The sequence below is a fragment of the Apostichopus japonicus genome, chromosome 7 (genome assembly GCF_037975245.1).
Source record: "Apostichopus japonicus isolate 1M-3 chromosome 7, ASM3797524v1, whole genome shotgun sequence".
NCBI lineage: Eukaryota > Metazoa > Echinodermata > Holothuroidea > Aspidochirotida > Stichopodidae > Apostichopus > Apostichopus japonicus.
The window spans coordinates 4,658,108-4,685,392 of NC_092567.1; the positions used below are offsets into that span (position 1 = coordinate 4,658,108).

The 27,285-nt window shown below is 37.9% G+C and overlaps 2 protein-coding genes across 5 annotated transcripts in view; one reads left to right on the forward strand and one right to left on the reverse strand.

Annotated features, from left to right (window-relative positions):
* LOC139969978 (NLR family CARD domain-containing protein 4-like) overlaps positions 1-27,285 on the reverse strand; it is a 585,990-nt gene that overhangs the window by 545,807 nt on the left and 12,898 nt on the right. The gene's annotated exons all lie outside the window — the stretch shown is intronic.
* Positions 9,149-21,029, forward strand: LOC139969990 (uncharacterized). Of its 4 annotated transcripts, XM_071975498.1 has the most exons (8): positions 9,149-9,416; positions 11,027-11,170; positions 11,931-12,094; positions 12,753-12,889; positions 14,621-14,714; positions 15,346-15,708; positions 16,175-16,349; positions 17,051-21,029. In XM_071975498.1, exons 1-6 carry the CDS (start codon positions 9,338-9,340, stop codon positions 15,430-15,432), a joined length of 705 nt encoding a protein of 234 aa, XP_071831599.1. In that variant the 5' UTR covers positions 9,149-9,337; the 3' UTR covers positions 15,433-15,708; positions 16,175-16,349; positions 17,051-21,029. The 4 variants fall into 4 exon arrangements, with proteins under 4 accessions (XP_071831599.1, XP_071831600.1, XP_071831602.1 ...); XM_071975501.1 differs by lacking the exons at positions 15,346-15,708; positions 16,175-16,349; positions 17,051-21,029 and adding an exon at positions 13,646-14,135 and having other exon boundaries at positions 9,155-9,416; positions 14,621-14,705; XM_071975499.1 differs by lacking the exons at positions 14,621-14,714; positions 16,175-16,349; positions 17,051-21,029 and having other exon boundaries at positions 9,152-9,416; positions 15,346-15,418.

Here is a 27,285-nt window from a genome sequence, read left to right on the forward strand (position 1 = left end):
GAGAGTTGAGGCGGGTGGGGATGAAGTAAGATGGAGGAGTATGAGGGAGGGGGTTGGGGAGTTGGAGAGGGTGGGGATGGAGGGGTGTGAGGGAGATGAAGTGGGTTGGAGAGTTGGAGAGGGTGGGGATGGAGTAAGATGGAGGAGTTTAAGGGAGGGGGTTGGGGAGTTGGAGAGGGTGGGGATGGAGTAAGATGGAGGAGTTTAAGGGAGGGGGTTGGAGAGTTGGAGAGGGTGGGGGATGGAGGGGTGTGAGGGAGATGGAGGGGGCTAGAGAGGGTGGGGATGGAGTAAGATGGAGGAGTTTGAGGGAGGGGGTTTGGGAGTTGGAGAGGGTGGGGGATGGAGGAATGTGAGGGAGATGAAGCGGGTTGGAGAGTTGGAGCGGGTGGGGATGGAGTAAGATGGAGGAGTTTGAGGGAGGGGGTTGGGGAGATGGAGAGGGTGGGGGATGGAGGGGTGTGAGGGAGATGGAGCGGGTTGGGGAGTTGGAAAGGGTGGGGATGGAGTAAGATGGAGGAGTTTGAGAGATATGGAGGGGCTGGGGAGATAGAGGGGGTTGAGGAGAAGGAAGGGGTTTGGGAGAGCAGTGGGGATGGAGGGTTTTGAGGGAGATGGTGGGGGTTGGATAGATGGAGGTGGTTAGGAAGATGGAGGGGTTGATGGTTAAAAACTTTTTTTTTTCTATCTTTCCTAGCAGGGTCAGTGCATTGCTCTTTACACGCAGTAGTTTAGTATTCAGGGCCGTAGTCTGCGCATGGGTAGCTGCCCTTTGAGATTTACACTGTCTCAATGAAAGTAGGCCTATGATAAATGTTCATATCATTTCTTCTGATTTAATTAGTCTGTAGTGTGCAAACTCTGAGATTCTAGGCACATATTGTAGGAATGGCGTTAAGTAACATAAGGTTTACTTTAACTGCTCATCACGTATATGGGCAGGGTCAAGGGAAATGTAACAATTGGGTTGAAATTGGAAATGTACAGAACATGGTCAAATGTGGTATGGCTAGATAGGTAAAGAGTTATATTTTACCACTGTGCTTGCAGAACAAAAATATACTAATTTAATAAAAAGTTATAGACATATATAACACATGCCAATTTGCACTTATGTTATGCCAAAAAATATTGAATTTTGTGCATATTTTTAAAACCAAATTTTTCCTAGTACAAAGATGACTTAGAAAGATTACTTAAACAGCCTAGTAGTCCTGGTCAATATTATGCATATCACAGGAATAATTCCCCTTCAATGTCTATAAATTGTCAATTAGCAGTAATTGCTAATTACCTGATTTGTCCCTCCGTTACCTGTCCCTCCGTTACCAAAAAAATACATTTTTTTAAATTTCTCAGTCATTCAATGCTGGAAAAATTTCAGAATTTGTATAAAACACTTTCATAGGGTTAACCACTAAAGAAATGTTAAACCAAGGAGTTAGCTACTTTTATGCTAAAATTAAGAACAAGTGAAGTAGTGTCCCTCCGTTACTGGTAACGGAGGGACAATTGTTTAATGCAAGATTGTGCACAGATTCCTGCCAGTGGGAGTTTACTTGCTAAGTAGTTGTGTTCTTAAAATGGAATTCTTGACTTCCTGTTTATGTGAGGAGAACAACAGCTTGACTAACATTAATAAATTCCTCAGAATGTGAAGTCATAAAAGTCAAGAAAAGCTACATTTGAGTTAAAAAAAAACACAACAAAAACACTGGCTGGAAGGTACAGAGTGGAAGTTTTCATTCATACACTGCTGATTGCCAACCAGTTCAAAACTGTGAGCAATATTTCAGCTATGAGAATCAAGGACATTTTCTTCCATTTGCAAGAGCTTCCAAAGCCACTTTCCTTCAGCAAGAGCAAACTCAAAATGTGTTGATCAGGATTAAAAATAATAGAAAAGTTTGCAGACATGTTCAAAGCATAGTTGTGATTGGAATATTGTTTTTTATTTTTATGATATTGTTGTTTTGTTTTGAGTTTATAAATAATCGCAGGAAGTTAATTCAACTATAGTTTCTAATCCACAAATATTACATTCAGGCATACTGAACCTTTCTGCAGTACAGTAGCTACAGTAGCTACTATAACTGTATTATGTTATGTCTCAAAATGTTTTTGTATTATTATTGTTGTTAGTTGTTAAATTGTTATACTACCACTGCATTATTACAGTATGGTTTTATCATTAAAGTTAGAAGTTACCTCAGCATTTCACTTTTAAGCCCAGTATCAATTACTGCACCAAGTGGTTTCTGCAAAGTACTAGTAGTATTTGGAAGACAAAATGTGACTTATACTACTGTAATGAAATTTCCTTTCTGCACATGGTACAGTACAGTACCTGTGAACTGTCTACTGTAAATATGTGATTTACTGACTTGTTTTGAAGTGCACTGGCCACCAGCCCCCCCCCCCCCCCCCAACAGTTGCTAATAATGCAGTTGGAGAGTGCTAACTGATGAAGAGTGGTCTGTTTAAACTTGTTCTTTTAATCAATTTCTTACTATTTTTTCTTACATTTTTATTAACCACTAAAATTGCTAATGTTTTGGTGAACATAGCTGTTGGTTTAATGTTCTTATCCTTGTTTCCCTAAGTAATATAACTTTTAGTCCAACAGCAATAAAAATATTGAATCTAAGCAGCAAAAACAGGCAAAAGGCTACACTAAACAACACTGAACATTTTGTGTCCCTCCCTTACCATCGGAATTGTCCCTCCGTTACTGTACGAAATCAGCTGTAGATTTGAAAATTCATGCCTGTTCATCTAATTTTTCTTTGGTGTATGTGAAGCAATGTACCAGCCAACACCTGATATAAGTTACATGGTCAGTGCAACTTAAGAACAGTGGATTTGACATCTTCCAAAAAAAGTGTGAAAACACGTGTTCATTTGGTGTCCCTCCGTTACCACGATGTTTATCATGCCATATTTTCCCTACAGTAACAGCCACAAGAATTAAGTTTATGGGTATGAAGCAAGTAACTACCTGTCTAGATAACCACAAAAGAAATTGCAACATACTCCCTCAAACTAATGCAAAGAGAGACAAAATGTGTAAGGAAAACAGTCAAATGTCCCTCCGTTACCGCTTGACCCTGCCCATATGCACGATCTCTGATGCGACTACTGTTTCTGGTGGTTTTCAGAGGGGGGGGGGGCTGAAGCAGAGGGGGATTATAATAAAAATAAAGGTAGAGAGCTCCAAAGATTTAACCTGCATGAACAGTGTAGCAGTCTAACATGTAACTACGGTTCATAAATATACTTATTACGTATGTTTCACTGTTATCCCCTATATTAGTGCCACAATGTTTTACTAATAATAATAATGCACCGTCCTCTACACGGTCCACTCACTCAGCTCATTCCCCCTCCCCTACCAGCAGTACTGTAGATCCTTTTTCTGACGTGAAAAAATAAGGACACAAACCTATAACATATAATTTACACCTTATTCCCCATATGGCTTCCACTAACCATGTTTTTGCAGCGGCTAACATCATATGCCAGTACTTGTATTGTTACGCCATGCGTCAACCGATGGTGGCGCTCCGCTCAGATAGTGTCAAGACGGTCCCTTTTTGGAAATGACCAACCCACTCAAATTTCTTGAAAAAGGGCCTGGTACCGTATATCCGCACATCAAAGCAGGGCCAAAGCCAAAATTACCGTATTGTGGTGGGACGGAATTTGATAGACCTTTTGAATAATACCACTTTATATGTAGCATATATGAAGGAATCAGGATATCCACACAAACAGGTCAGTCACAGACTGCAACCAGACACAAAAAAAACAGACACAAATTTGAAGATGTTGCCATGGTAACACAAATATATTGACGTGGTGGGACGGAATGATAAATCTCATGAAATCATGTACATGTAACCTTTATGTAATTATTATCAAAAGTAGTACAATATCATAGTAATTATTAACACTGAAATGGAGGTGAACTATTCTTCTACCATTAGGAAAACAATGGCAGAAATTATACTTCCCGCATAAGAATTGTGTTAATTTTACCGAAAGTGTGTCAATGTGGTGGGACGGAATGTGGTGGGACGGAATTTTTTTCCAATGTAAAGGCTGTTGATTAGGTACGAAAACAATAAACAATTATGTTTTCTCTCACAAGAAATTCATAAGCAACAATGAAATTTATGCTGTCCAGAGTGAAATATTAAATATGCTCGATGAGATCTTGGACATATTCCGTCGGAAAGTTATTTCGAACATATGTAATGGATGCTTTGTACACTGCTCGATTATTTGCTTTCTGGTTGGCCCTTTGCCTTTTCTTCCTACTCCACTCCCATTCTTGAAATACCTTAGCAGTCAGCACCCCATTCTCTCCTTCTTTTTCTTCCTATAATGTATGTATCTGCTAGCAGACACATTTTGAGGCTCAGGATTTTCCATATTGATCTGTTTTGCAAAGAGAGATTAAAGGACATTCTTACCAGCGGATGCATGAAAAGGGACTGGGGTGGGGGTATAGCCCCACACATTTCTGGCTTAATTATTAAGAAGTTGGGGGACCAGGAAGCAATAGTGGTCTTCCCCCATATGCCAACGTGTGAATAGAAAGAAAGAATAAGTTGGCTTCACTATCCTGTGAATTGTGTATTACATATGCAATATGACATGAAATTGGCCTCATAATGTGCAGTTATGAACAGGCTGAATAATTGCTAGGCATAGACAGTATACACTTCCTGCACAATATATTTCAACTAGCCTACCTTGTGTTTTGGTTCACTTTTTTTGCATCGTAGGCTACAAGTTTCAAAATCCAACTTAACATGATAGATAGCAACAGTTTAGGCAGCATACCATATTCTGTTAGGCAACAGCTTAGGCTAAAACATTAATTTGCTAGGCTAGACAACTCCAGCAAAATAGGTAATATTTCATCTAACAGGTTTGCTTCCTAGCATAAGTCCTGTAGGCTACACATTTCTACTCTCATTATATTATAAGTTTTGTTTTAAACCTTTCCAAATAACATAGTCTGTTAGCAACAGCTTAGGCTAAATCATAATTATCACTATTAAATTGTCTGAATTGCCTATAACCATGAACTGGAGGTAAATTAATATATTACTATTGAGAAGCAATGAATTCTTACCTTTATTCTTGCAATCTAGCTCTTCTATCTTGTATGCTTCAGTATGTGAGTACCATAACAACTTGACTTTAAAGTCAATTTCTTGTGCACGTGGATCATTGTTCATCAGCAGATGATATCAATTCAAAAGCACATGTTCTACAATGGATAGTTTAGGATAGCCAAAAGGGCCAAGAAAGAAACCTAGGGTGAACAACTAGGACTATTTCAATAGTGATTGGATTTATTTATGCATGATAAAAAACCCATTCTCAATTACCCCAAAATGTGTTGTTTTGACACATGAGGTTCAAAACTGATGTGATGTGTACAGTACTGTATGTATGGAATCTCCAGATACATAAAATTTTGAAGTATCATCAATTAATCACATTGTTTTAAGGTTGGGTGTTCAAGGAGTCTGAATAAGTTTGTAATCTTAAGTGACAGAGGTAAATTTTGGACCAGACATGCTGTTTGAAGTTGCCTTCCATTGAAAATTCCGTCCCACCACACCTTGTTTCCGTCCCACCACGAAAATGTTGGACTATCCCCCTGTCTATCCAGGATAAAATATTTATTATTTCTCCACTCAGAGGTGTCAGTTACATACATAGTTGATAGTTTGGAGAGTTTAAAAAAAATTATCATTTTTTTCCCCCTTGGAAATTAAAAAAATATGTTCAAAAATGTGGTGGGACGGAATTGAACACTTTCGTTTTATTTTTTTCTTCATTCAAGAACTACTATTGATACATTTTATAGTGCATAAAGTATCCTCATTAAAGGCCATTTATACTGCCAAAAACAGAAATATTCAACTTTGTTCCCATATGTAATTACCTCATTTTTCTGAAATTCCGTCCCACCACATCAGGAATGTGCTACCTGCATTTTGGAATGACCGCATTCCATTTTTATGCGAGTTATCGTAATTTTTTTTGATGATTACAGAACTTTGGTTAGTTGTTCTCATAACCATGGGTGAAATGAGCCTAAGTGGCAATGTTCAAATTCCAGGTAAAGTGATGACCATTAATGGCTTTGGCCCAGCATCGCTATGTAACATTTGGACGATACATTTTTTCTCGATGTTCCTTAACTGCTGCTAGGAATTCTACCCAGGCTACGGCCCTGATGTTTATCTTTATTTTTATGATTTGTTGTTTCCGATGAAGTGAATGTACCTGAATACCAAATAGTGCTTTTCAAATGTATTTATAATACTATATGTGTGCATGTTGTATATGTCTGGATAACTAGAGGGCCCTTCTCTGGAAAATGAAACTGGCATGAAAAAATTAAAGTGTTCAGCAGGACCTAATGCTATACTTTTTGTTTTAGTGGGATTCCTCAAGTTTTCTGTTTCATATTTTTTTCATTAAAATTACAACCATAACATACTAATTTGCATAAATTTGCATTAGTGTAAGTTGTAGCCAAAATTTGTTGTTTATAACTGTATATTTGTTTCTTCTACATGAGTATCTAGAAATAATATTTCAGTTATCAACTGTCACATGGAGGCAGTTATACATGGGTTCATTTATTTCATTCCTAAAGCAGAGGTTCCTGATCTTAAATTCTTCGTTAATAATGGGTGCTAATTAGCATAATTTTGATGTCACACACGTGACCAAAATAACACAAAAGTTTTCGTAAAAAGTAACTGACATGCCTTATGATGTCCACACTTGATATGCAACCGTTCTTGGTACAGACTGTTAGTTCTGCAAAATATCCAGTCAAATAATTATTCCTACGATTAATTAATAGCCTCTTATTAGTCGTCACACACGTGACCGATGGTCACGTGTGTGACATTTATCCATTGAAATGCAGAATGTCACACACGTGACCAAAAAATGTCACACACGTGACCCTCCAAGTAATGGCAGTAAAACTGTTTTAAAGTAATTCCTATGGAATATCAACATCAGTGCTGTTCTTTGGTCATTACTAGAGTCACATTTGCACTGCAAAAATTGCATATTATGGACTGAAAATTCAGAATGTCACACACGTGACCCAACAATGTCACACACGTGACCGGATTTTTTAAGCTTATGTAGTATTATGCTAATTTTAAGAAGTGAAATATTTAGGTGAAATGTCTTGTTAGAATGGAAACACATTAATGTAGAAACATGAGAAATTAGGGTTATCCAGCCCTGTTAGAAACTGAGGAATTTGCCAATGTTTTTCTGTGCAAAAAAGCCAGTTTCATTTCACGTCACACACGTGACCGACCTTTATATGACCTCTGCCAGCACATGAATGTTCTTACTTTGGCTAAGCTATATGGTTTTGTGAAAGAGTCCCCTAGTGCATACTTAAGTACTACAATCAACCTAACTTTCCTTACCTAAAAGTAGTTCCTTACTGGTAAAGTGCAAATCTCCCCATTTTTCGGTCACACACGTGACCGAGAATGGCCCTAGATAACCTTGTGTTCAAAGTTTAGATGTTTCCTTTTGGGTTTAAGTTTCAATCTGAATAATCATGATTAATGCCTTAAGTTACATCAGGAATTGAAATAGATAAGTCTTTTTAATTCAAGGCTAATCTTGTCAAATGTGACTTTTATTAAATTTATTTATGAATGACATATCAATTCAGGCACCAAAGAGAAGTTAAACCTGAAGATTTGTAGAGTCCGACCCTGGACCCTGGCGGGGATTCGCCCCTGGACCCCACCCGAAAAGGGCTTTGCTCGCCGACTCCTTCAGTTTTATTCATGTTCCCTTATTTATGCCCCCTCCCCCTCCCAACTCTCAATTTGGAGTGACGCTCCTGATCAGAGCATTTTCTATTTTAGCTTAACGCAGTTGGTTGTGTTTGTAGCTTTATCTCCTACGCCTATATACTGGTGAACTAATCACTGTCTAAGTTAATTTGTAGTAATAACTGATTAGTGAAACAATATGTTCGCAAACCTCGAGTCTGTCACATCTCAAAACAAACAAAGACACTTTAAGCAGTATTATCGTAACAATCCGGTGTTACCACCCGCCACTCTATCGGTAAGTAGCGTTAGGGGGGTGGGAGTGGGGATTTAAATGCATTTGTCCACCAGGAATGTTGAAATTAGACAAGAAGTTGGTGGATTTGATATGAGAGAATAAAGCATTACATTAATATAATTAAGTGCGGAGACACGATTGAGGTGTTGGTTATGATATGTAATATTTCATAACTTGGTCTGAACATGACACAGGGGTACACAATGTATAAATGAGCACCTTTATCTTGATTTATCTGCCTCGATTTGTTTAATTCCTCTCATGACTCGCGAACAGCGAGAATATAATCTTTTGACGAATATGAAGCTTGCATACGAAGAAATGCCCATATATTACTATCTCTCACCTTTTCACACCCCTCACCCCACCCCCCCCCCTCCCCAACGTCACCCATCTCCATTTCCTACGCTCATTTAAAGAAATTAAAGATTTGAGGCCTAGGTTAGCGCTGAGGAAGTATCGTACATGAAATGTGTAGCATTCGTTCATTTTGCTATGTTCTGAGTCACTGTGTACCTACATTATTAGAACATTTAAGTCAAGAAATGCAATCGACGTGTAATGTTTACTTGTAACGGCGATAACAATCTGAATATTATCACGCTACTCACATTATTTATTCAGCCCTCCGTCACTCGATATTTACATAACAAACAAACAGTTTACTATATTACTGATATAGTTATCTGTGGATACTTTGATCCTGTATGCATATTCTACATTAGCATCGAGCATTCACATCAAACACGAACAATTCGATAATGAGGGGGCTTCCTAATTCTATCATGGTGCTTTCTCGAAGATAGCTGCTTAATTACAGCACAGAGTTCTCTCATTGCCAGTTCTGTTATACCAGGGAGCTCTCGCATTGAAGTTCCCTAATTATAACAGGGAGCTCCCTACACTGCAAAAACTCCGGTGTTAAAATTTTGGATTTAGCTTGTCGGTGTTGAATTCAGTGTTAATTTGACACCAAAGAGAATGCAATCTGACCTTAAACCTCGTTTAGGTAGAAGTTTCAGCCAATCCCTTTCCAAGTTACTCTCCTAACCGCGTAAATACATTATGTCATAGAAACCGGGACTCCTAATTGGTCCATAGTAGTTGCAGTAATTATCATATCGATATCGTCGGCAAAGCTGATACTGCCAAAGTAGCGCAAAGCAGACAAGGTGCAAACGAAGGGGGAAAAATGCTAATTGTTCGTTTATTTCGAAATGAAGCAAGGAAGGTTGTGGTGTTCAAGGAATTCAGAGATTTGATTGAAACCGGTATGCATTCTTTTGGAGATAATCTGTGTATAGCCTATAGGTTTAAACTTTCTCGTGAAAGGATAGGCAATCTACGGAGGCAAGGGAAGGTTGCCTTTCATTACTTCATTATAGGCAGATGCCTAACAGACATACGCCTATTGCGTAACTTAGGCCTAGGCTAATTGTTGCCGAAAGCCCTGTAGCCTCTAGAGGCCCAAAGCCTAGGCCGAGTATTCGATCATTTGTAACGTTATATGTCATTGCGTAGAGCTATAGAGCTGGCAGTTTAATTACTACTTGGCCTTGAACAGGGCTGTGTATCACAATTATATGGATCACTTTTAAATTAGAGTAATTCTTTCCATTTTACTAATACAATGTGAAATGGAGAGTGATAGTGATACCATAGACCTACTCCATACTTCCCATATAGGCTAGTCTCGAATATAATGCATGTATGATGTAGCCTAGCCCAGTTCAAATGGTCGTTGACGACTTGACCTAGCCTATATGTTTAGTTTACGCCCCAGCTAGTTTAACTTAACTTAATTAGGCCTACAGTTCTATTGGCCACCAACAAAACTAGGCTAAGACTAGACCAAGGCCCTTAAAGTCGCCTCACACTCATCATCACACTGATTATAACGCAGGCAACATAATTTTAAGGTGGGTTCTCAATCGTTTCGTGCTGCGTTAAGCTGCTGTCGAAAGACATAATAAATAAGTTGCATTGAATCTCTTGCTGATGAGCATGTCTAATCATCTCTGTGTTCACAAATAGACTTTTTATCATTAGTACTAGTAGGCTTAAATGAAATTGTTACACTGGAAAGCCATAGGGCATCAAATTTCATGCCTAGTAGTTTGCATCCCTCAATAATCCACAAGAACATTTTATGCAGATTAAGCCTACACAAAGACCAAATATGTGATAGGCCTTAAATGGTTTCCAATATTGCCAATTGATGACAGACTGCATATCTTAGATTAAAAGAATCTATGAAAAGCTTGTTTGTTATGTTGGTTTTGGCCAACTTTGGACTGCGAAAGGAAGCGTATGTCTAGCGTACATGCTTAGAAAGGCAAAAAAGTAGATAATTTTGAAGCACTGCCACTTCATTGCATATTCATATTGTCAATCTTGATTTCCAAAGGAAAACACGTACTGCAGGTCTAAGTGATTTCACTGTAGGCTTTTTCTGCAAGGCATGTGTAGGGTGAATGTATTGCAGTCTACATAGAACATGGTAGTTTTATTACCAATAAATGTTGGCTAATTGCCTCGTTAGGGCAAATTCATAATAAATCGGCAGTTGGTCACCATTTAAATTACAAATTCAGACAAATGAAGCCCCAACTCTTTATCACTATGTTTCTGTTTGTATCTTGCAAACATGCAATTTGCTGAGAAAAATGACTTTGAGCATGAGTTAGACATGACCCTCCCTGTGCAGGCCAGCTTAAGGGAGTAAATTTAATGATACATGGTCAAGGGCTGTTAAATTTAATGCGTACAGACCTATTTCAGGGCTAATTCCTAACAAGATAGACCTAATTAATATTTGCATGACTAAATCAAAAGTATGGCACTTGCTGGTTTATTCTATTTTCTTTCATATATGATACAGCAAAGAAGAAATTCAAAATTGCTGAAGATGTGATACTTGTGGATAAAGAGGATGGAGCAGAGATTGATGAAGATTCTCTTGTACCTCTCCTTGAAATGGAGCCAAACACAGCCATCATGGTGTTAAAGAGAGGTGAAAAGTGGGGTAAGTGGCAAACAAGGAAGCTACAGACAACGCAAAATACTCTGCTGACATGAATAACCAGATGTGTTCCCGATGGGAAAATGTAGGTTATTGTGGTGGGATCTCTGACAACATTTCCTTAAGAAGGAATAAGCCTATACCTTTTGTCACAGAGAAGATCCCAGAGGTCCCTCAAAAATGACATTTGTTGTTGTTTTCGCTTCGTTTGGTGGATAAAACCTCAGACTGGCTCTTTGATCCCCAGCATTTCAAATTGGGAATTTTGTTCAGTTTTCATACCACATTGTGAGTAGTGTGTAAGCATAGTTTATACAGTGGCAGTCACGATCATATGGTCAAGATAACAAGGGTTGAACGTTGAATTTTGACTACAGTTCATTAGCGTTGTATTGTTTTTTCCATAATTTAGGCGATTCCCACACGTAAAACATAGAAGATTTAAAGATATGTCTCATGTAGTGAGGGTATATATGCAAGTACAGCAACACAGATAAGGCTTAATTGCAACTAAGGGGTAGCAGCGCTGCGGCAGTTTTAATGTCTGGCTCTTATGACTAGTTCTGTGAAGTTTTGAAATCAATGTGTTACATTACTTGCCATTTTTTGTGTGGTTGTAGGATTGATTACTGATTAACCAATTGAAAAATTTGACCGATTATCAGTTCATGGATTGTTCGAAAATGCACATTCCTATTCATTACAAGAAATGTGTGCACCTATCTCTAGCTATGTGCTAAACATCAGATTTTCTTTCCTTTAGTATCTCCAGCAGCTGCAAGGGTTAAAATAGACAGCAATTCAGATACTGATGTAATTTCTGAGGAAGATGATACTCAAGATCATGTTAATCTTCCCTCCACCAGTTCTGCACCTCCCATGAAAAGATTTAGGGAAACAGAAGCAACAACAGATGAGGCAGCTGAGGTAATCACATTTAAACATTTCTTTTAATGTTAAGGGCTTACCATTCAAAGGAAACCTGCACGCTGGCAAAACATTTGCTCCAATTAGCAAGTTTTGGCATCCTCCTTAGCATGTAACAATCTTTGTGAAAATGTATTGTAATTATTGATAATGCTTGAATCCACATTGCTCCCAAAGACTTTGGATATAGCATGAAACAACTCAAGAAGCAGCATACATTGGTGATGGATTTGGGGTTTGACATCTTGACTGAACAGAAATATTACTTTTGAGATGTTTCAAATTTGCTATTAACTTGCAAGATTCTGAACCTAACAAACTGATGTAGCCTTAAACATTATGGGTTGAGGTGGGGGGGGGGGGGGGGGGGGGAAGGGTGTCACCAATGTAACCTATGAATGGATTTGGTGGGAAAATAAGTGGGACTGACGTTTAGATGCTCGGGAGATCTCCTGCAGAAGTGAACTCTGGATTTGGAATGGTCTTTGGTTATCCAATTAGGATTTCAAAGGACTTCAAAAAACAATATTACTAATATTAAAATAAAAAGAATGAAGGTCTTTTACTAATTTATGTTACAAAAGCTCTGATTATGAATCTCTAAAGTTCATTACAACTTTCAAGAATCCTTGTATTTTTTTTCTACACTTTATTAAAGCTCATAAGGGCAGTTCTTCAAAAAAGTGCAAGTGGGGCCACTGTTTTAGCTGAATACAGAGCCCAAAAGTGTCTGAACGAAAAGTCCAGGAGATTGTTGGTAAACATTGTAGTTGCTAACATGATGGAAGTACATGGGTAAGTTTTTTTTTTGTACTTGTAAACATAGAAAATCATGATTGCTGCAATGAAATGTTTAAAACTTTAACGTGTCTATGAACATGGATTAATTGACACTTGTTGTAAGTATGTAAGTGCTCCATTGATGAAACATTTAGATGGTCAACCCATGAAGATAGCTGGAAAATTGGAGTGTGGCAGTAGCAATCTCTGGCTGCCACACTTGTGTCAATTTTCAACCAGGCTAATTGGTATGTGCCCGTTACAGAATTGAATCCCGGTCAAGATTGATGGCAAAATTTTTACCCATTTTTGTGTGCTGACAAGAAAACAAATCTTGGATCCTTAAAATCTTGGATCCTCACACGCCCAAACAGAACTTTGCATAATTTTGAACCAATCGTTTTAGCAATGCAGTGGCTAAATTGAGGACCTAGGGAAAACAAATTCTCAACTTTTGACTTTTGTCTCAAAATTTTGACCTTTTCACCTCACAGTATGAGTGTTCTTGTCAAAACTGTAATTTTACTCAGTCAAAATTGTGGCTTCTTGTCTGGGAATTTTGGCTTTTCAGTACACAATCTTACTATCTCAAACTTTTGGATTTTGGTATCAAACTGTTGCCTTTTCATCCCAAACAACTGACTAATTTCTATCAATTTTGACTTAATAAGTTATCATAATGACTTGACCTTTCTGTCTCAAAATTTTCACCTATTTATCTTACAACAGAGTTAGTTTTTGCTAAAATTGGTTCATATGTCATATTTTCAGATAAATTACACCCTTACAGTTGTAGGAGATATTTGAAAGCTAGTGTGGTGTAATTGAGACAAGGAAATCAGAGATCAGACCCTTCAGGATATCAGATCCTGATGTATTACCAGTGTAAATTATGCATATGAGATCCAGATCAGAGTTCCTAATTTAGAGCTTGAGAGCGACCAGGATTAATGGCAGATCAGTACCACGCTTGAGATCAGTTCCCTCTTTCTTTTTTTTTTAACTGTAAACAAGGTTGAGTGGTGACCATTCAACAAATTATTAGCCGAAGATTCAAGTACATACAGTAGCTGTTTTGTCGACAGGATAGTTAATAAATTCCTGTTTCTTGATCTCGTGAGGGATCTTAGTAAGTCAAAAGATCCAATATTAATACCCCACATTTCAAGGGGAGGGGGAGTCTGTTGCTTTGTCAGATCTGATCCTGAGCTGGGGATCCATTGTAAACTTGGCCTTAAAGATCTGCTGCATTGGCCTCAAAGTAAGCACAATAATAGAAAAAATGTGTTTCCTTTCAAGGACAGTGATGTGACATGTATCAACCATTGAACACCAGGTATTGCTTTTCATTCTTCTCCACAGACAATACCATATGCTGAAAGACACAGGTTATTGAAATTGTGTACACAAATACTTAGTGGGGCTAACCCCGGCAGTTCAATTTCATGCTGTTAGAAACTTTCCTAGTTCATAGCATGTTATATTTGGGAGCTGTGACCAATACAGCAGATAGCTGAGCTCCTTTAAAGAACTTTTTCTCTTCTGTGCAAGAGAATTTCAAGGCCCAGGTTATTAAATTCTGCATTGGTCCATTGTTGTTTTTAAGACATACATAACATTTGAACTGGCCATTATTGCAGGTTTATGGCAGATTTGTGGTGAGAGAAGGGCCTTTAAATAATCACTGATTTAATAAGGCAAACATGTAATACACTTATATTTTTATCCCTATATCTACCATCACAGACGGACTCCACCTACGGTCACAAAAAGAAAATATGCAGTTGGTATTGTCAACCTGTTTGAAAACCTTAAAGACCCATACACACCAACAGGTCATGTAAGTAATGAATTTAAATAAACTGCAGGAGGACCCAAGACCCCAAACCAAGGGTTTTGTGGCTTTGGCACTTGCTGTCATAGGGACATTATTGTAAATTTTGGAACCATGCTTCAAAACAGTTGTTCTGCAGTATCATAGTTTAACATTAATTGCAGGGAAATAGCATACATGTATAGGAGGAGAAATGGTTTGTCTAATGCAGGGCCAGTCAAATATTACATTATAGGTATCATGATCCTTCCAGGGCAAGAGGAGAACTTTTTTCTCACTTAAAATGTTGGGACATGCATGATTTGGAACTGGACATTGCCACATGGAAAACATTTCATCCCCCCCTCTGCAATTCTTCCTCTAGACCCCCATGACTTTAGTAGAAATAGAGGAAGTTGTGGTTAAAGGTCTCTTGTATAAGGGCTGTAGTTTTGCTAGTTCAAACTAAAATTACTGCCACATACTCATAATTTCTGAGAGTGTTTTTGATGGTAAAGATGTCTTGGAAGCTACTTCTGAAAACTGCTAGCAATTTTCAACCTACAGCTTAACTTGGGAAATGACATTAAGAACTGGATAGTGGTACATAAAATGAACCACAGCTAGTTAACTAGGTACATTTCACTGTTATTTTCAGGAAGCTTTTTATGATGATAGAACCAATACAGGATTCCTTGCAGCAAGGATAAAAAACGTCAATAGAGGAGAACGTCGTTCTGAATAATCAACCATAACTCCTAAGGACCCTGCCTGCAAACATGATGGAGGCCCCATGCTTAAAAGGGCATTACCTGCTGTGTCTGATAACCTGCAATCTGAAGATAACACTACAGCAGATGTAAACTGGATGAAACATACCCCTGCTGTATCTACGGATTCTAATTTGGTCTTTGAGAAGATGAAAAATACTCTATTAGTGAGGAGAAACATGGTCAATGCTATGAATTCAGCAGGGCATATAATAGAGGAATTTCCACAATTCAAGATTACTCCAGGCCTTGTGAGTATGACACAAAGTATTCTGACTGGTTTCATGTATGCAATTAGACTGTGGATTGCATGCATTTACAAGTGTGCAGGGGATATGTCTGTCATGGGGTGAAGAATGGTAGATAGTTTCCATTTATGCCTGCATGGTCACTGATGAGTGATCTCCACAGTTCATGAGCAACCTATTCTTGAGCTGCATTCAGAGCTCTACAACAATATCAGCTAGTAAGACTCAAAATAACAAAAAATAATGGACAACCTCATGGCAATAAACAAATGATGTTACTTCAGCAATTTTTGGAACTCTATGAAAGATTTATTTCCAGCCTTTTGTGTAGACAAAAAACACAAGCTATCAGTTTTGCCAGCCATAACCAATGCATTCTTCCTCCTGTGTAACAATAAAATGCTAAAGAAACTTCATTGTGATCCATTTTTGGTATGTAAAGTAAATGCTGTAATTTTCTTGCTTGCAGATTGAACAAGACTTCAGATTATTGTTTCCAGAGGAATACCCAAAGCTACTGGAACAGTGGCCTCTCCTTAAGCAGGAAGTTATTGCTCTTGCAAGAAAAAGCACCGATAAAGGCACCACTGCTGAGCTGCTGGCAACAGTGGACCGTGGACCATGTGAGGATTTGGAGTTGGGAAGTAAGTAAACAAAGATGCTTCACTTCATCCCCTCACCATCCCCTACATCACCAGTTGACACATGCAGAGCTGGTGGAATTGACTTTGTTGCATTACACTCATTACTCAGAGGATGGTGATCAGATGCCATTGTTTATTAATTGATACTGGTGCAGTACCCGCTGATGTGCTGAAGGCCACTTGAAATCTGTCAAGTGAAGTGAAAGCCCATAGTCTGTCCAATTGAAATCATGTGACTGGTTTTAAATGCATGAGGAAATCTCCATGATCATCTATAAATATTAAAGCTCACAAATAATATTCCCCCATTAAAATTAAGATAATTCTAAGCTTAAGAGAGCAACATCAGCTCAGTTCTCAAGTAGAATACAAATGGGGGGGGGGGGGGGAGGGGGTATTAGAAACAGCCAAATTATGGAATAAGCATGCCACAGGGAGCTGCATAAAAAACTATCCAACAGCTAAAATATTTACAGTTTTCCAATGGCTTAGTAACAGTTTTTTTAGAAAGCAAATTATCAATACTTGAGTTACTACCTCAGGTTATTAGGTTATGCATAAAAAGTCTTAATCTTCCTTCCCATGTATATTTCTACTTTTGCAGCTTGTGGTTGATAAATTCCAAACAACAAAAAGATCATGTAACTGAACACTTAGTGCCATGTCTCTTTAATTAATACCTTTTCATTTTAATTTCTTAGGCTGGGACAAAGAGACCGCTACCATACTGCTGGTGCTCTGTCTGTTACCACCTGCCAACCATGGACGCACTGGAGTGTCAAAATTGCCAGTGATTAAAGCAGTGGACTTTCTCATTCAGTTTGAAAAGGTTTGATAATTTCTGTGTTAATGTATTGTGCAGGGAGGATATTGGTGAACATAGCACTGCTAGTAGCTCCTTCAAGATCAGCAGTATTGGCCTCAAGTATAGCATGCTGTAATTGTAAAAGTTTGATATGATTATGAAATCAATTAACCTGCTACAGGTGCAAACTGACCTGCCTGCACTGCCTTACAGTGATACGAATAGTAGCTATAGTGTGCAAACAATTACCCCAAACAACTTAACCCAAGTATCCATGTGCCTTTGCACAACCCAAGTCTAAAATGGCCATTTATTTTATGTGGCCAATGACTGATATTACTTGCAACCAAAAGTCTTATGACTTTTGTCAGTGGTGTAGTTCCTCCTGTTTCTGAGGCACCAGATTTGATGACCATTGTACTTAAAATATTCCTGTGAACATTTCTTCTGCAGTGCAAAGATATGATGGAGCACTGCACCATAATAACCGTGAGAACTGTCTGGATGTACTATTGCAAACTTCTGACTCTTTCAGCCAGCCAGTACTGATGAGCTTAAATGCAGAACAGTTTTACCATTACTTGAACTTAAAGATTGCATTTTGTAGGTTTCATTTCTTATAATTTATTACTGTGCTGTTGTGTTGTCTGCTTTACAGAGTGGATGTAGCATTGATGCTTTCTTGGAGAACTCCTCAGCCATGCAGCCGTATATCCTGGCACTTGGACCAACCAAAAGCAGCATATCACAGTACTTCATTGTTGTAGACCATCTTGCCTTACCCTGTGCGGCACATGATGCTTTAGGGGCATTTGATGCACTATTTAAGAGTCACTATGTGTTTGGCCTCCACTACAGTAAGCATCTCCTTAACTTTTGGACATTTCTTCAAACTACAGTCTATGGAATAGATATCAATAATACTCATCAGACACCACGTGTGAGGGCACTTCGATCGAAATTGCAAGAATGAGTTGTTTTAAATGCAAAGCTCATCTTGGTAGTGTACCTAGGATACTAAGGCACATGAGATTACAACATGGATTTTATGATGGGCAGAATCTATTGCTGAAATGTGGCCAGGGGGCTTGTTGTCAGACGTTTTTCTCATTTAGTGGATTCAGGAAGCATTTAATTAAGCATGCTCCATTTTCATTACCAGATGGACCTCAGGAATGCATGGTAAACAATTTGGGGGATAATGATGTTGAACCTATTGAATATGATGATAATGTAGAGGGAGATCAACTTGCTACCTCTGAAATCATTTCCCCTCAGGAACTTCAGAATCAGGCAGCGGGATTAATATGTAAAATTTCTGCAACCTCAAAGATCTCTCAAAATACTCTAAACCAAATTGCCAACTCAATGGATAATATTATTGGTGAAATCACAAGTAGTGTGCAAGCTGTTGTTGACAAAACCTTCCAGGAACATGGATTGGAAAAAGATTCTGATGTTTACCATGATATCAAAAAACACATAGAGTCTATCACATCCATTCCAAGAACTAAATTCTGATTTCAAGCGAAGAAAATACTTTAGCTTGCAGGGAATGGTAGAACCTCATGAAATATCATTGGGAGTACGTATGGAGAGTCGCATTAACAAAGTCACAAGATTGCATGAACAAGTACCTGTGAATAATACGTTTATATATATACCAATTATTAGAACACTGGAGCTGCTGCTCAAGCATCCTGATGTTTTGCATTTTGTTACTCATGACCACAAAAGTCGTGACGGTGTTATCAGGGATTATTGTGATGCAAATCAATTTCAGCAAACCCCTATCTTTCAACAAGATTGCAATGCTTTTCAGTTGCATTTTTTCTATGATGATTTTGAGACAGTGAATCCCTTAGGATCAAAAACATCTATTCACAAAATAGGTGCATTCTATTTTGTTTTAAAAAATCTACCTCCAAGGTTTAATTCTAGTTTGAATAACATTCACTGTGCTGCCCTCTGTCATACGGAAGACATAAAGAAATACGGGTTTGATCCAATTCTCAAACACATAGTGAAAGATATAAATTACCTGGCTGAACATGGTATTCTACTTCCAAGTGGACATTACAAAAAAGGTATCATTACTCAGTTTAGTGCAGACAATCTTGGTGCAAATTCATTATTTGGTTTTGTGGAGAGCTTTTCAGCAAGACATTATTGCCGCCTTTGTTTGACCAGTCGTGAAGATGCACAACTACTTTACAGCGAAAAAAACATGCAAATGAGAGACAAAGATTCCCACAATTTGCATGTTCAACAGGCAGAACAACTTGAAACTGTTCATGTTCAAGGTGTAAAAAGGGGGTCAATTTTAAATAGTTGTGCATCTTTCCATATTCTTCGTAACTTTTCTCTGGATGTGATGCATGATCTTCTTGAAGGTGTGGTCCAATTTGAAATAAAACTAGTATTATCATATTTAATATCAGATAGAGAGTCACCTCTAATGACACTAGATCTTTTGAATAAAGAAATCACAAGTTATGACTACGGATCAACAGAAAAGTCAAACAAGCCCTCACCAATTAAATTACATTCACATGGCAATTCTATTGGTCAAAAGGCTATGCAATCTTGGTGTTTAATTAGGCATTTGCCACTTATTATTGGACACCGTTTACAGGAAAGGGACATGCCTTATTTTGAGCTGCTGTTGAAGTTACTAGATTGTATGGATATAATTTTTTCACCTAAAGTAACTCATGGGTTAATAGCTCAATTGAGTATTCTTATTGAAGAGCATCATTCTAAATTCCGTGAGGTATTTCCAGCTCGTTCTCTCATTCCAAAGCATCACTTCATGGTCCATTATCCTACTTGTTTGAGAGAAGTGGGTCCTCTCATCCATGTCTGGTGCATGAGGTATGAAGCTAAACATGATTATTTCTGTCAAATTGCTGATAATTGTCGAAACTTTAAGAACATATGTAAAACTGTGGCAAAAAGACACCAGATTAATCAAATGTACAATTTTAATTCAAAACAGTCATTAGAGACTTTTCATGTGGGACCTGGTGCAGAAACAACTGTATCAAATTTATTATCGGATTGTATTGACTCTGTTGTCTCAAAAGTGCCAGATGCTACCCTTCTCACTGAAGTGTTTGATACAAACTGGGTGAAGCTTGGTGGGACTGAATATAAGCGTCACCATATGCTTTGCTATGACATGGATGACGTGCCATTGTTTGGTCAGGTAAAGCACATATTGATTTATAGGGATATTGTTTATTTTGTGCTTATAGTTTGGAGCACACTGTTTTACAAATCATTGTTTCATGGATTTGCTGTGAAAAAATCAGTACCTCAGCAGACTGTTGTCAGGAAAACCAGTGAACTTGTTGACTTCAAACCACTGTCATTACTGAGGAGTCAATCCAGATGTGATCATCACACTTATGTCTGTCCAAGGCACATAATTTTTCAATGAGTTAAGTTTGCACATTTTTTGACTGAAGTATCCCAGTCGGTGTTCGTTTCCAACAATTGTTTTATCTGTGAACAGTGATTAGCTTGTTTCGCCAGCTAGAAATTTAGTGAACATGCTACAAATTACCTTTTAATCAGTGTTATGTGATTGCTAATGGTTCAGTTATGTTCAAACATATAATTATCACAGTAACACCAATAGTAACTTGTTATTGGTTTCCATGCACGTGTTTACCAGTTTGAGACAAAGGTATAATATTTACTTTAAGCATTTATAATATGCAAGGATTATGATCTGATTTACCTTCATTAAAAAATAAGTTTCTAATCAGTTTATGGGCTTGCTCATGTTAGACAAGCTTTTGTTCATTCTTGTTTATGCACTTGATAAGGTGTTTTCTGTACAACTGATGCTTCCAAGATGAATATAAAAACGTGTAACACATTGAAAATGACATCTATGGTTTTATCTGTTGTTTATTGCTTATGCGTATTGTCCAGCCCAGACTTGGGCGATACATTGGAAAGGTGATATACAAAAATACAGAATTAACACAATCTGGATGGATAAAAAAACCTGCAAGTCAACATCAGTGGGAAGATCTAAATAACACCATTTTTGGTGTTAAAATCAATTCAAATAGTGTTAGTTGTACACCAACCAGAGTAACAATACCAACACCAAAGATAATGAATTTAACACCCTTTGTGGTGTAAAGAAAAGGATTCTCAACTTGGTGTTAATTTAACACCTGCTGGTGTTGGCAAATATGCACTCCAAAAAGAATACAAATTTAACACCATGGGTGTTAAATTTAACACCCGAGTTTTTGCAGTGTATGTAACAGCTCCCTTGTGATATCATGCAGATCTTTCGAAAACAGATCAAATTATACCATAGAACTCAGTGACAGCTCCATGTTTCTCTTCAGTCCGTGACAGATCTTTGCTAGGTATGAAGCTACACAGGCACTACATTATATGACATAGACGCCATGTACCACAGCTCCCTGCATGAGGTCATAGACAGCAGGATTTTAAAAGTGGAGGACATATTCAAAATATCCCACGGATTGATTCAGTTAGGTTCCTGAACCTTTGTAGCAGGACTATAGGCGAACAAAGGATTTTATAAGGAAAGGGTGGTATCCTGTGATCATTCAAACCGACTACTACGTAGGTGTTTCTGGTGTCCACCTATCCCCACTCCCCCACCCCTCCCCCCCAAAAAATTGGTGCACTCTGGGGCATATTTAGAATATAAATTTCATCAATATAGATATAAGAAGCTCTAAATGCAAGGTTGTGCTGATAAATACTTTCTGTGAGGTTGCAAAAGGGAGAGGGGTCTAGTAGAAGTCTAATTCTTCAACAGCTGAACGGCAACATAACTTCACCCCCCCCCCCAACTGACGAGGTGCGGTCGACCACCCTAACCCCCCTCCCGCCCCTCCTTGGCAAGCCATTGTTCGTAGGGTATACAGGTACACCATACACAAGGAATATTATTTACTGTTGTAACTCCATTTCATAACCTCTTTAATATGTTAGAATAATAATGAATTGCAATGCCGTACTTATATTGCTGATAATTGTTTACCAAATCTTTTCTTGGTTAGTTTTGCCTATACCAATTATATTATGTGGTCTGACCGAATGACGTCATATAGGCCTACTTTCTATGTAATGGGTCAAAATGCTCAGTAGAAACTGAGACAAAAACGTGCTGACCTTAACATTTAATGACTTCTCACATCACTTTGCAATACATAGCTTATAAAGAACGGTTGTTAATTCTGAATAAAACATCACCCACCCTCTCCTCCCCTGTCTATACAGTAGGTAGGGATTGCTAGGGTGTAATGGACCTTCCTTCAGAAGCAATCATTCGATATTTAAAGGGATCTTATTAATTGTCTTGGTGTTGTCATACATATATGGTAGGCCTACTGCTATGGTTGAATCTTTATATTTTTCCTGATTAATAACACATTTTACAAGACTCTGCAGATCAAGGTTAAAGCTTCATTTTTTTAAAGGCTTCGTCGTTGATGGACGTTGTTCATCATATAAGAGATGGAGTATTTTTTCAACTTATTGATACTTAATAATAATAATATTGTAAAGTCTGTATGATATTGTATGCATTTAGTATCAAATGTTATGACGTACATTCACATTATATCTTAGATATAATGGTAATGTAATGTCTCATTCTTCATACATTTCAAATTGCATTTATCTTATAAAGGGAAGAGATTTGTTAACCAGGGGTCTTTGTGCAACCCCACCCAACCTCCAATACCACTCTGCCTATCATGATAGATAATCACTCTGAAGTGATTACAAAGGTATAATGGACCTTCTTCGGCTATTTCTAACAATCCGGTGTTCCTCTTCCTATATAGGACAAAAACCAAGTAACCTAATATGTCACAATTGTCCACAACAAGTACACTAAGAATGTTGAAACCAGAGAAGCACTTTGATAATCTGCAATTAGTAGACTAAAACATTACATAATTAAAATTAAGAGCGGAGAATCGATTGAGGAATATGCACAAATGAGTGATATTCCAAGATTTGGTCTCTGCAAATGCAACCTGTATGTGTAATATATGCATTTCTTTTTTGTACCTGCAGTGGTAAAGAACATTTGAGTCAATACAAAGCTATATGTAATGTTCGTGGGAGAGGGGAATGGGTAAAAATATTTTCATATTTCCCTTGTAACGCCGATACAAATGAGAATATCGATTTAAAACTCAAACATCACATCAATCATCGCGCACTAAAAGTCACTTATGTTACACAATTCATAGTATTTATTAAGCCTTCCAGAAACCATCACTCGATATTTACATAACAAACTAACAGTTGACCATATCACTGATCAGCTGATATTGTTATCTATTAATACTTTGATCCAGTACAATGCTATATTCGCGTCTTCTATACTTCAACGCAGCGAAAACAAAACATTGATCATGACGGGGGGGGGGGGGGGGGGCTTAGTGTAACACCAATGACCTCTCTCCGTGACAGCTCCCTAATTATTCCAGGGTGCACCCATTGCGACAGCTCCCTAATTATACAAGGGAATCCTTTTTTTTGTGACAGCTAATATTAATATCAGGGAGCTCTGTTTGTGACAGCTCCCTGATAATACCAGGGAGTAATCTCTGTAACGGCTCCTTTATTATACCATGGAGCTATAAACAGATGATTATACCAGGGAGCCCACTTTTAGACAGCTCGTATTAATTCTAGGGAGCTCTTTTGTTACAGCTCCCTAAAAATACCAGGGATTACTCTATGCACCAGCTGCCTATTATACCCTGGACCTCTCTGTGACAGCTTCCTAAATATATCAGGCAACCGTCTTTTTTGCAGCTCATATTAATTCTAGGGAGCTCTGTTTGTGACAGCTCTCAAATAATACCAGGGAACTCTTTCTGTAACAGCTGCCTAATTATACCAATGACCTCTCTGAGACAGCTCCCTAATTTTACCAGGTAACCGTCTTTGTGACAGCTCCTATTAATATTAGGGAGCTATGTTTGTGACCGCTCCTTAACAACACCAGGGAGCTCTCTCTCTCTGTAAAAGCTGCCTAATTATAGCAGGGAGCTCTCTCGAAGACATAACAGACCCTGTAAATTAATAGTGACATTTTGAAAATAAGACATTATGGATACAACAGTGCCTTTATATTGTAAATTAACATTCACCATTGGTTGTATATAGAATAACAGTTGAATGCATTATAAACTGCATGACGCCAATAATAATTTGTCTTTAAAAGTGGGTACTGTATTATAACACCTATGCATGAATGCACAAGTTATCACTGTTCTGTATCAACAAACAAACATCGGACACTGTTCAAGTTGCATATTCATAAAAAAAAGTGCTACCCAAATTATGCGGGTTATATTCTCATTTGGTGATTTCTGTGTTGATTTATGCGCATCATGTTTCTAATTAATTTAAAAGTTGGTAGAGTTACTTCATTTGATATCAAAGCATGTGTTTACTGGATTAAAACTGTTGTTGTTTGGGCTAAAATTAACGTCACAGTGTTCACTTTTTTCCCAAATACACAAAGTCGGTATATGTAATTGACTTAGCTCTGAGCTTGAAGCATTTACTAAAACTAAAATTAAACGTATAACAATTAGGTGTTCCCTTTGAGGGGAATGGTGATACACACCCGACGGAGATCGCACAGTCACAGTCTCTATGCAAGGTGACTATGGTTGAGAGCGGATCAGTCGTTCGGTAGTTAGGTTATCGTGTCCAGGTTCTTTTCTTGGTGTATTTAATTAGAAAAGTACACACATTAAAGCGTGTCGGTTTTAATTTACACTAAATGGGTTGGCCACTGAAGAATTAATTGCAATAGAAGTACAAAAAATCGACAAACTTTGAAAACAGTAGGAATCCCTAACAGGAGAGAAGATATTCCTTTACAGAATTAACTCTTACTTTTTGATTCACGGTTCTAATGTATTCGTTTCAGAACGGCGAACCGTTTTTCACGAACTTCTGTTAAATTGCGAGTTAGCGCAGGCGTCCTGGCTGCCGGTATTCTACTGTAAGAATACATTTTTGTAACAGTGTGTTAATAACATAAACCCCTCGCTGTCAGTGACATCTCCCTGCACCAGGCAACTATATCGGTGATAGCTCCTTACATGGCTTGAGTCTACACAGACACTACATTATTATGGTTTAATGACCATACACTACACTCCCTGTAAGGGTTGTTACTACATTAGTATGGTTCGATGACAATACACTACACTCCATGTAAGGATTGTTACTACATTAGTATGGTTCGATGACCATACACTATACTCCATGTAAGGGTTGTTACTACATTAGTATGGTTAGATGACCATATACTACACTCCATGTAAGGGTTGTTACTACATTAGTATGGTTCGATGACCATACACTATACTCCATGTAAGGGTTGTTACTACATTAGTATGGTTCGATGACCATACACTATACTCCATGTAAGGGTTGTTACTACATTAGTATGGTTAGATGACCATATACTACACTCCATGTAAGGGTTGTTACTACATTAGTATGGTTCAATGGCCATACACTACAGCCCCTGTAAGGGTTGTTACTACATTAGTATGGTTCAATGGCCATACACTACAGCCCCTGTAAGGGTTGTTACTACATTAGTATGGTTCAATGGCCATACACTACAGCCCCTGTAAGGGTTGTTACTACATTAGTATGGTCCAATGAACATACACTACACTCCTTGCAAGGGTTGTTACTACATTAATATGGTTTGATGACCATACACTACAGCCCCTGTAAGGGTTGTTACTACATTAGTATGGTTCAATGGCCATACACTACAGCCCCTGTAAGGGTTGTTACTACATTAGTATGGTCCAATGAACATACACTACACTCCTTGCAAGGGTTGTTACTACATTAATATGGTTTGATGACCATACACTACAGCCCCTGTAAGGGTTGTTACTACATTAGTATGGTTCGATGACCATACACTACACCCCCTGTATGGGTTGTTACTACATTAGTATGGTTCAAAGACCATACACTACACCCCCTGTAAGGGTTGTTACTACATTAGTATGGTCCAATGAACATACACTACACTCCTTGCAAGGGTTGTTATTACATTAGTATGGTTCGATGACAATACACTACACTCCATGTAAGGGTTGTTACTACATTGGTATGGTTCGATGACCATACACTACACTCCTTGCAAGGGTTGTTACTACATTAATGTCATGGTCTCAATAGGGATATGGCTTTTCTTTCCGGGTTCAAGCACTTTGAGCAGTCTGGGGCTTACGGTAGACTAACGTGATTTCAATCACTCTTTTTACACCTGACGAAAGACCAGGGTGTCCGAAAATTTGTGTAGCGTGTAATTATATTTATTCTAAATATTATGTTGGATTTAAAGGCATTACATGTTGTCCTTATCTTTTCCACTATTATTTCTATCCAACACGTGGAACATTTCATCATACGTATATATATATATATATATATATATATATATATATATATATATATATATATATATATATATATGGGCAATTCCACGGTTACTCACGTTACATTTTTGAAGACTTTCACTCACAAATGGTTTGATAGCTCCACCATTCATTCATTTGAATGGCTGATCTCTAAGCATTGATAGGGTAACAAATTTACCTAAACATTTGCGAAAACACAATTTGATTATCTTGTTTCTTGTCGGAGATAGGTACACGAAAGTGTCGGTTACTCACGTTACATTTGAAAATCACCCCGACGCCAAAAATTAACTTCACTCAAAAAGTGTCCTCATACTGGATATATTTAAAGAAAATGGATGCATGTTTTTTGGACCTTAGGTGATGATACAAATACTGAACACAATCAAAATCACATCTGGTTTCCTGTCTTGGTGAAAATGAGGCATTCAACGGTTACTCACGTTACGGTTACTCACGTTACAGTTTATCCACCTATATCAATACATAGGGAATCAGAGTCTGTGAGGAACTTGCTGCTGGATAATGACTAGGAAACACCCATATATCAGTGGAATTGACATTTTGAACATCTTCTCCAGTGTAATTCAATAATATCACAATCTAAATGAGATATACCATGTCTTTTTGAGATAATGCATGA

Coding starts and splice junctions, on each gene's coding strand:
- LOC139969990 (XM_071975498.1), top strand. CDS start 9,338: ATGCTAATTGTTCGTTTATTTCGAAATGAAGCAAGGAAGGTTGTGGTG. Junction 9,417..11,026: donor CAGAGATTTGATTGAAACCG/GTATGCATTCTT, acceptor TATATGATACAG/CAAAGAAGAAATTCAAAATT. Junction 14,715..15,345: donor CATACACACCAACAGGTCAT/GTAAGTAATGAA, acceptor TGTTATTTTCAG/GAAGCTTTTTATGATGATAG.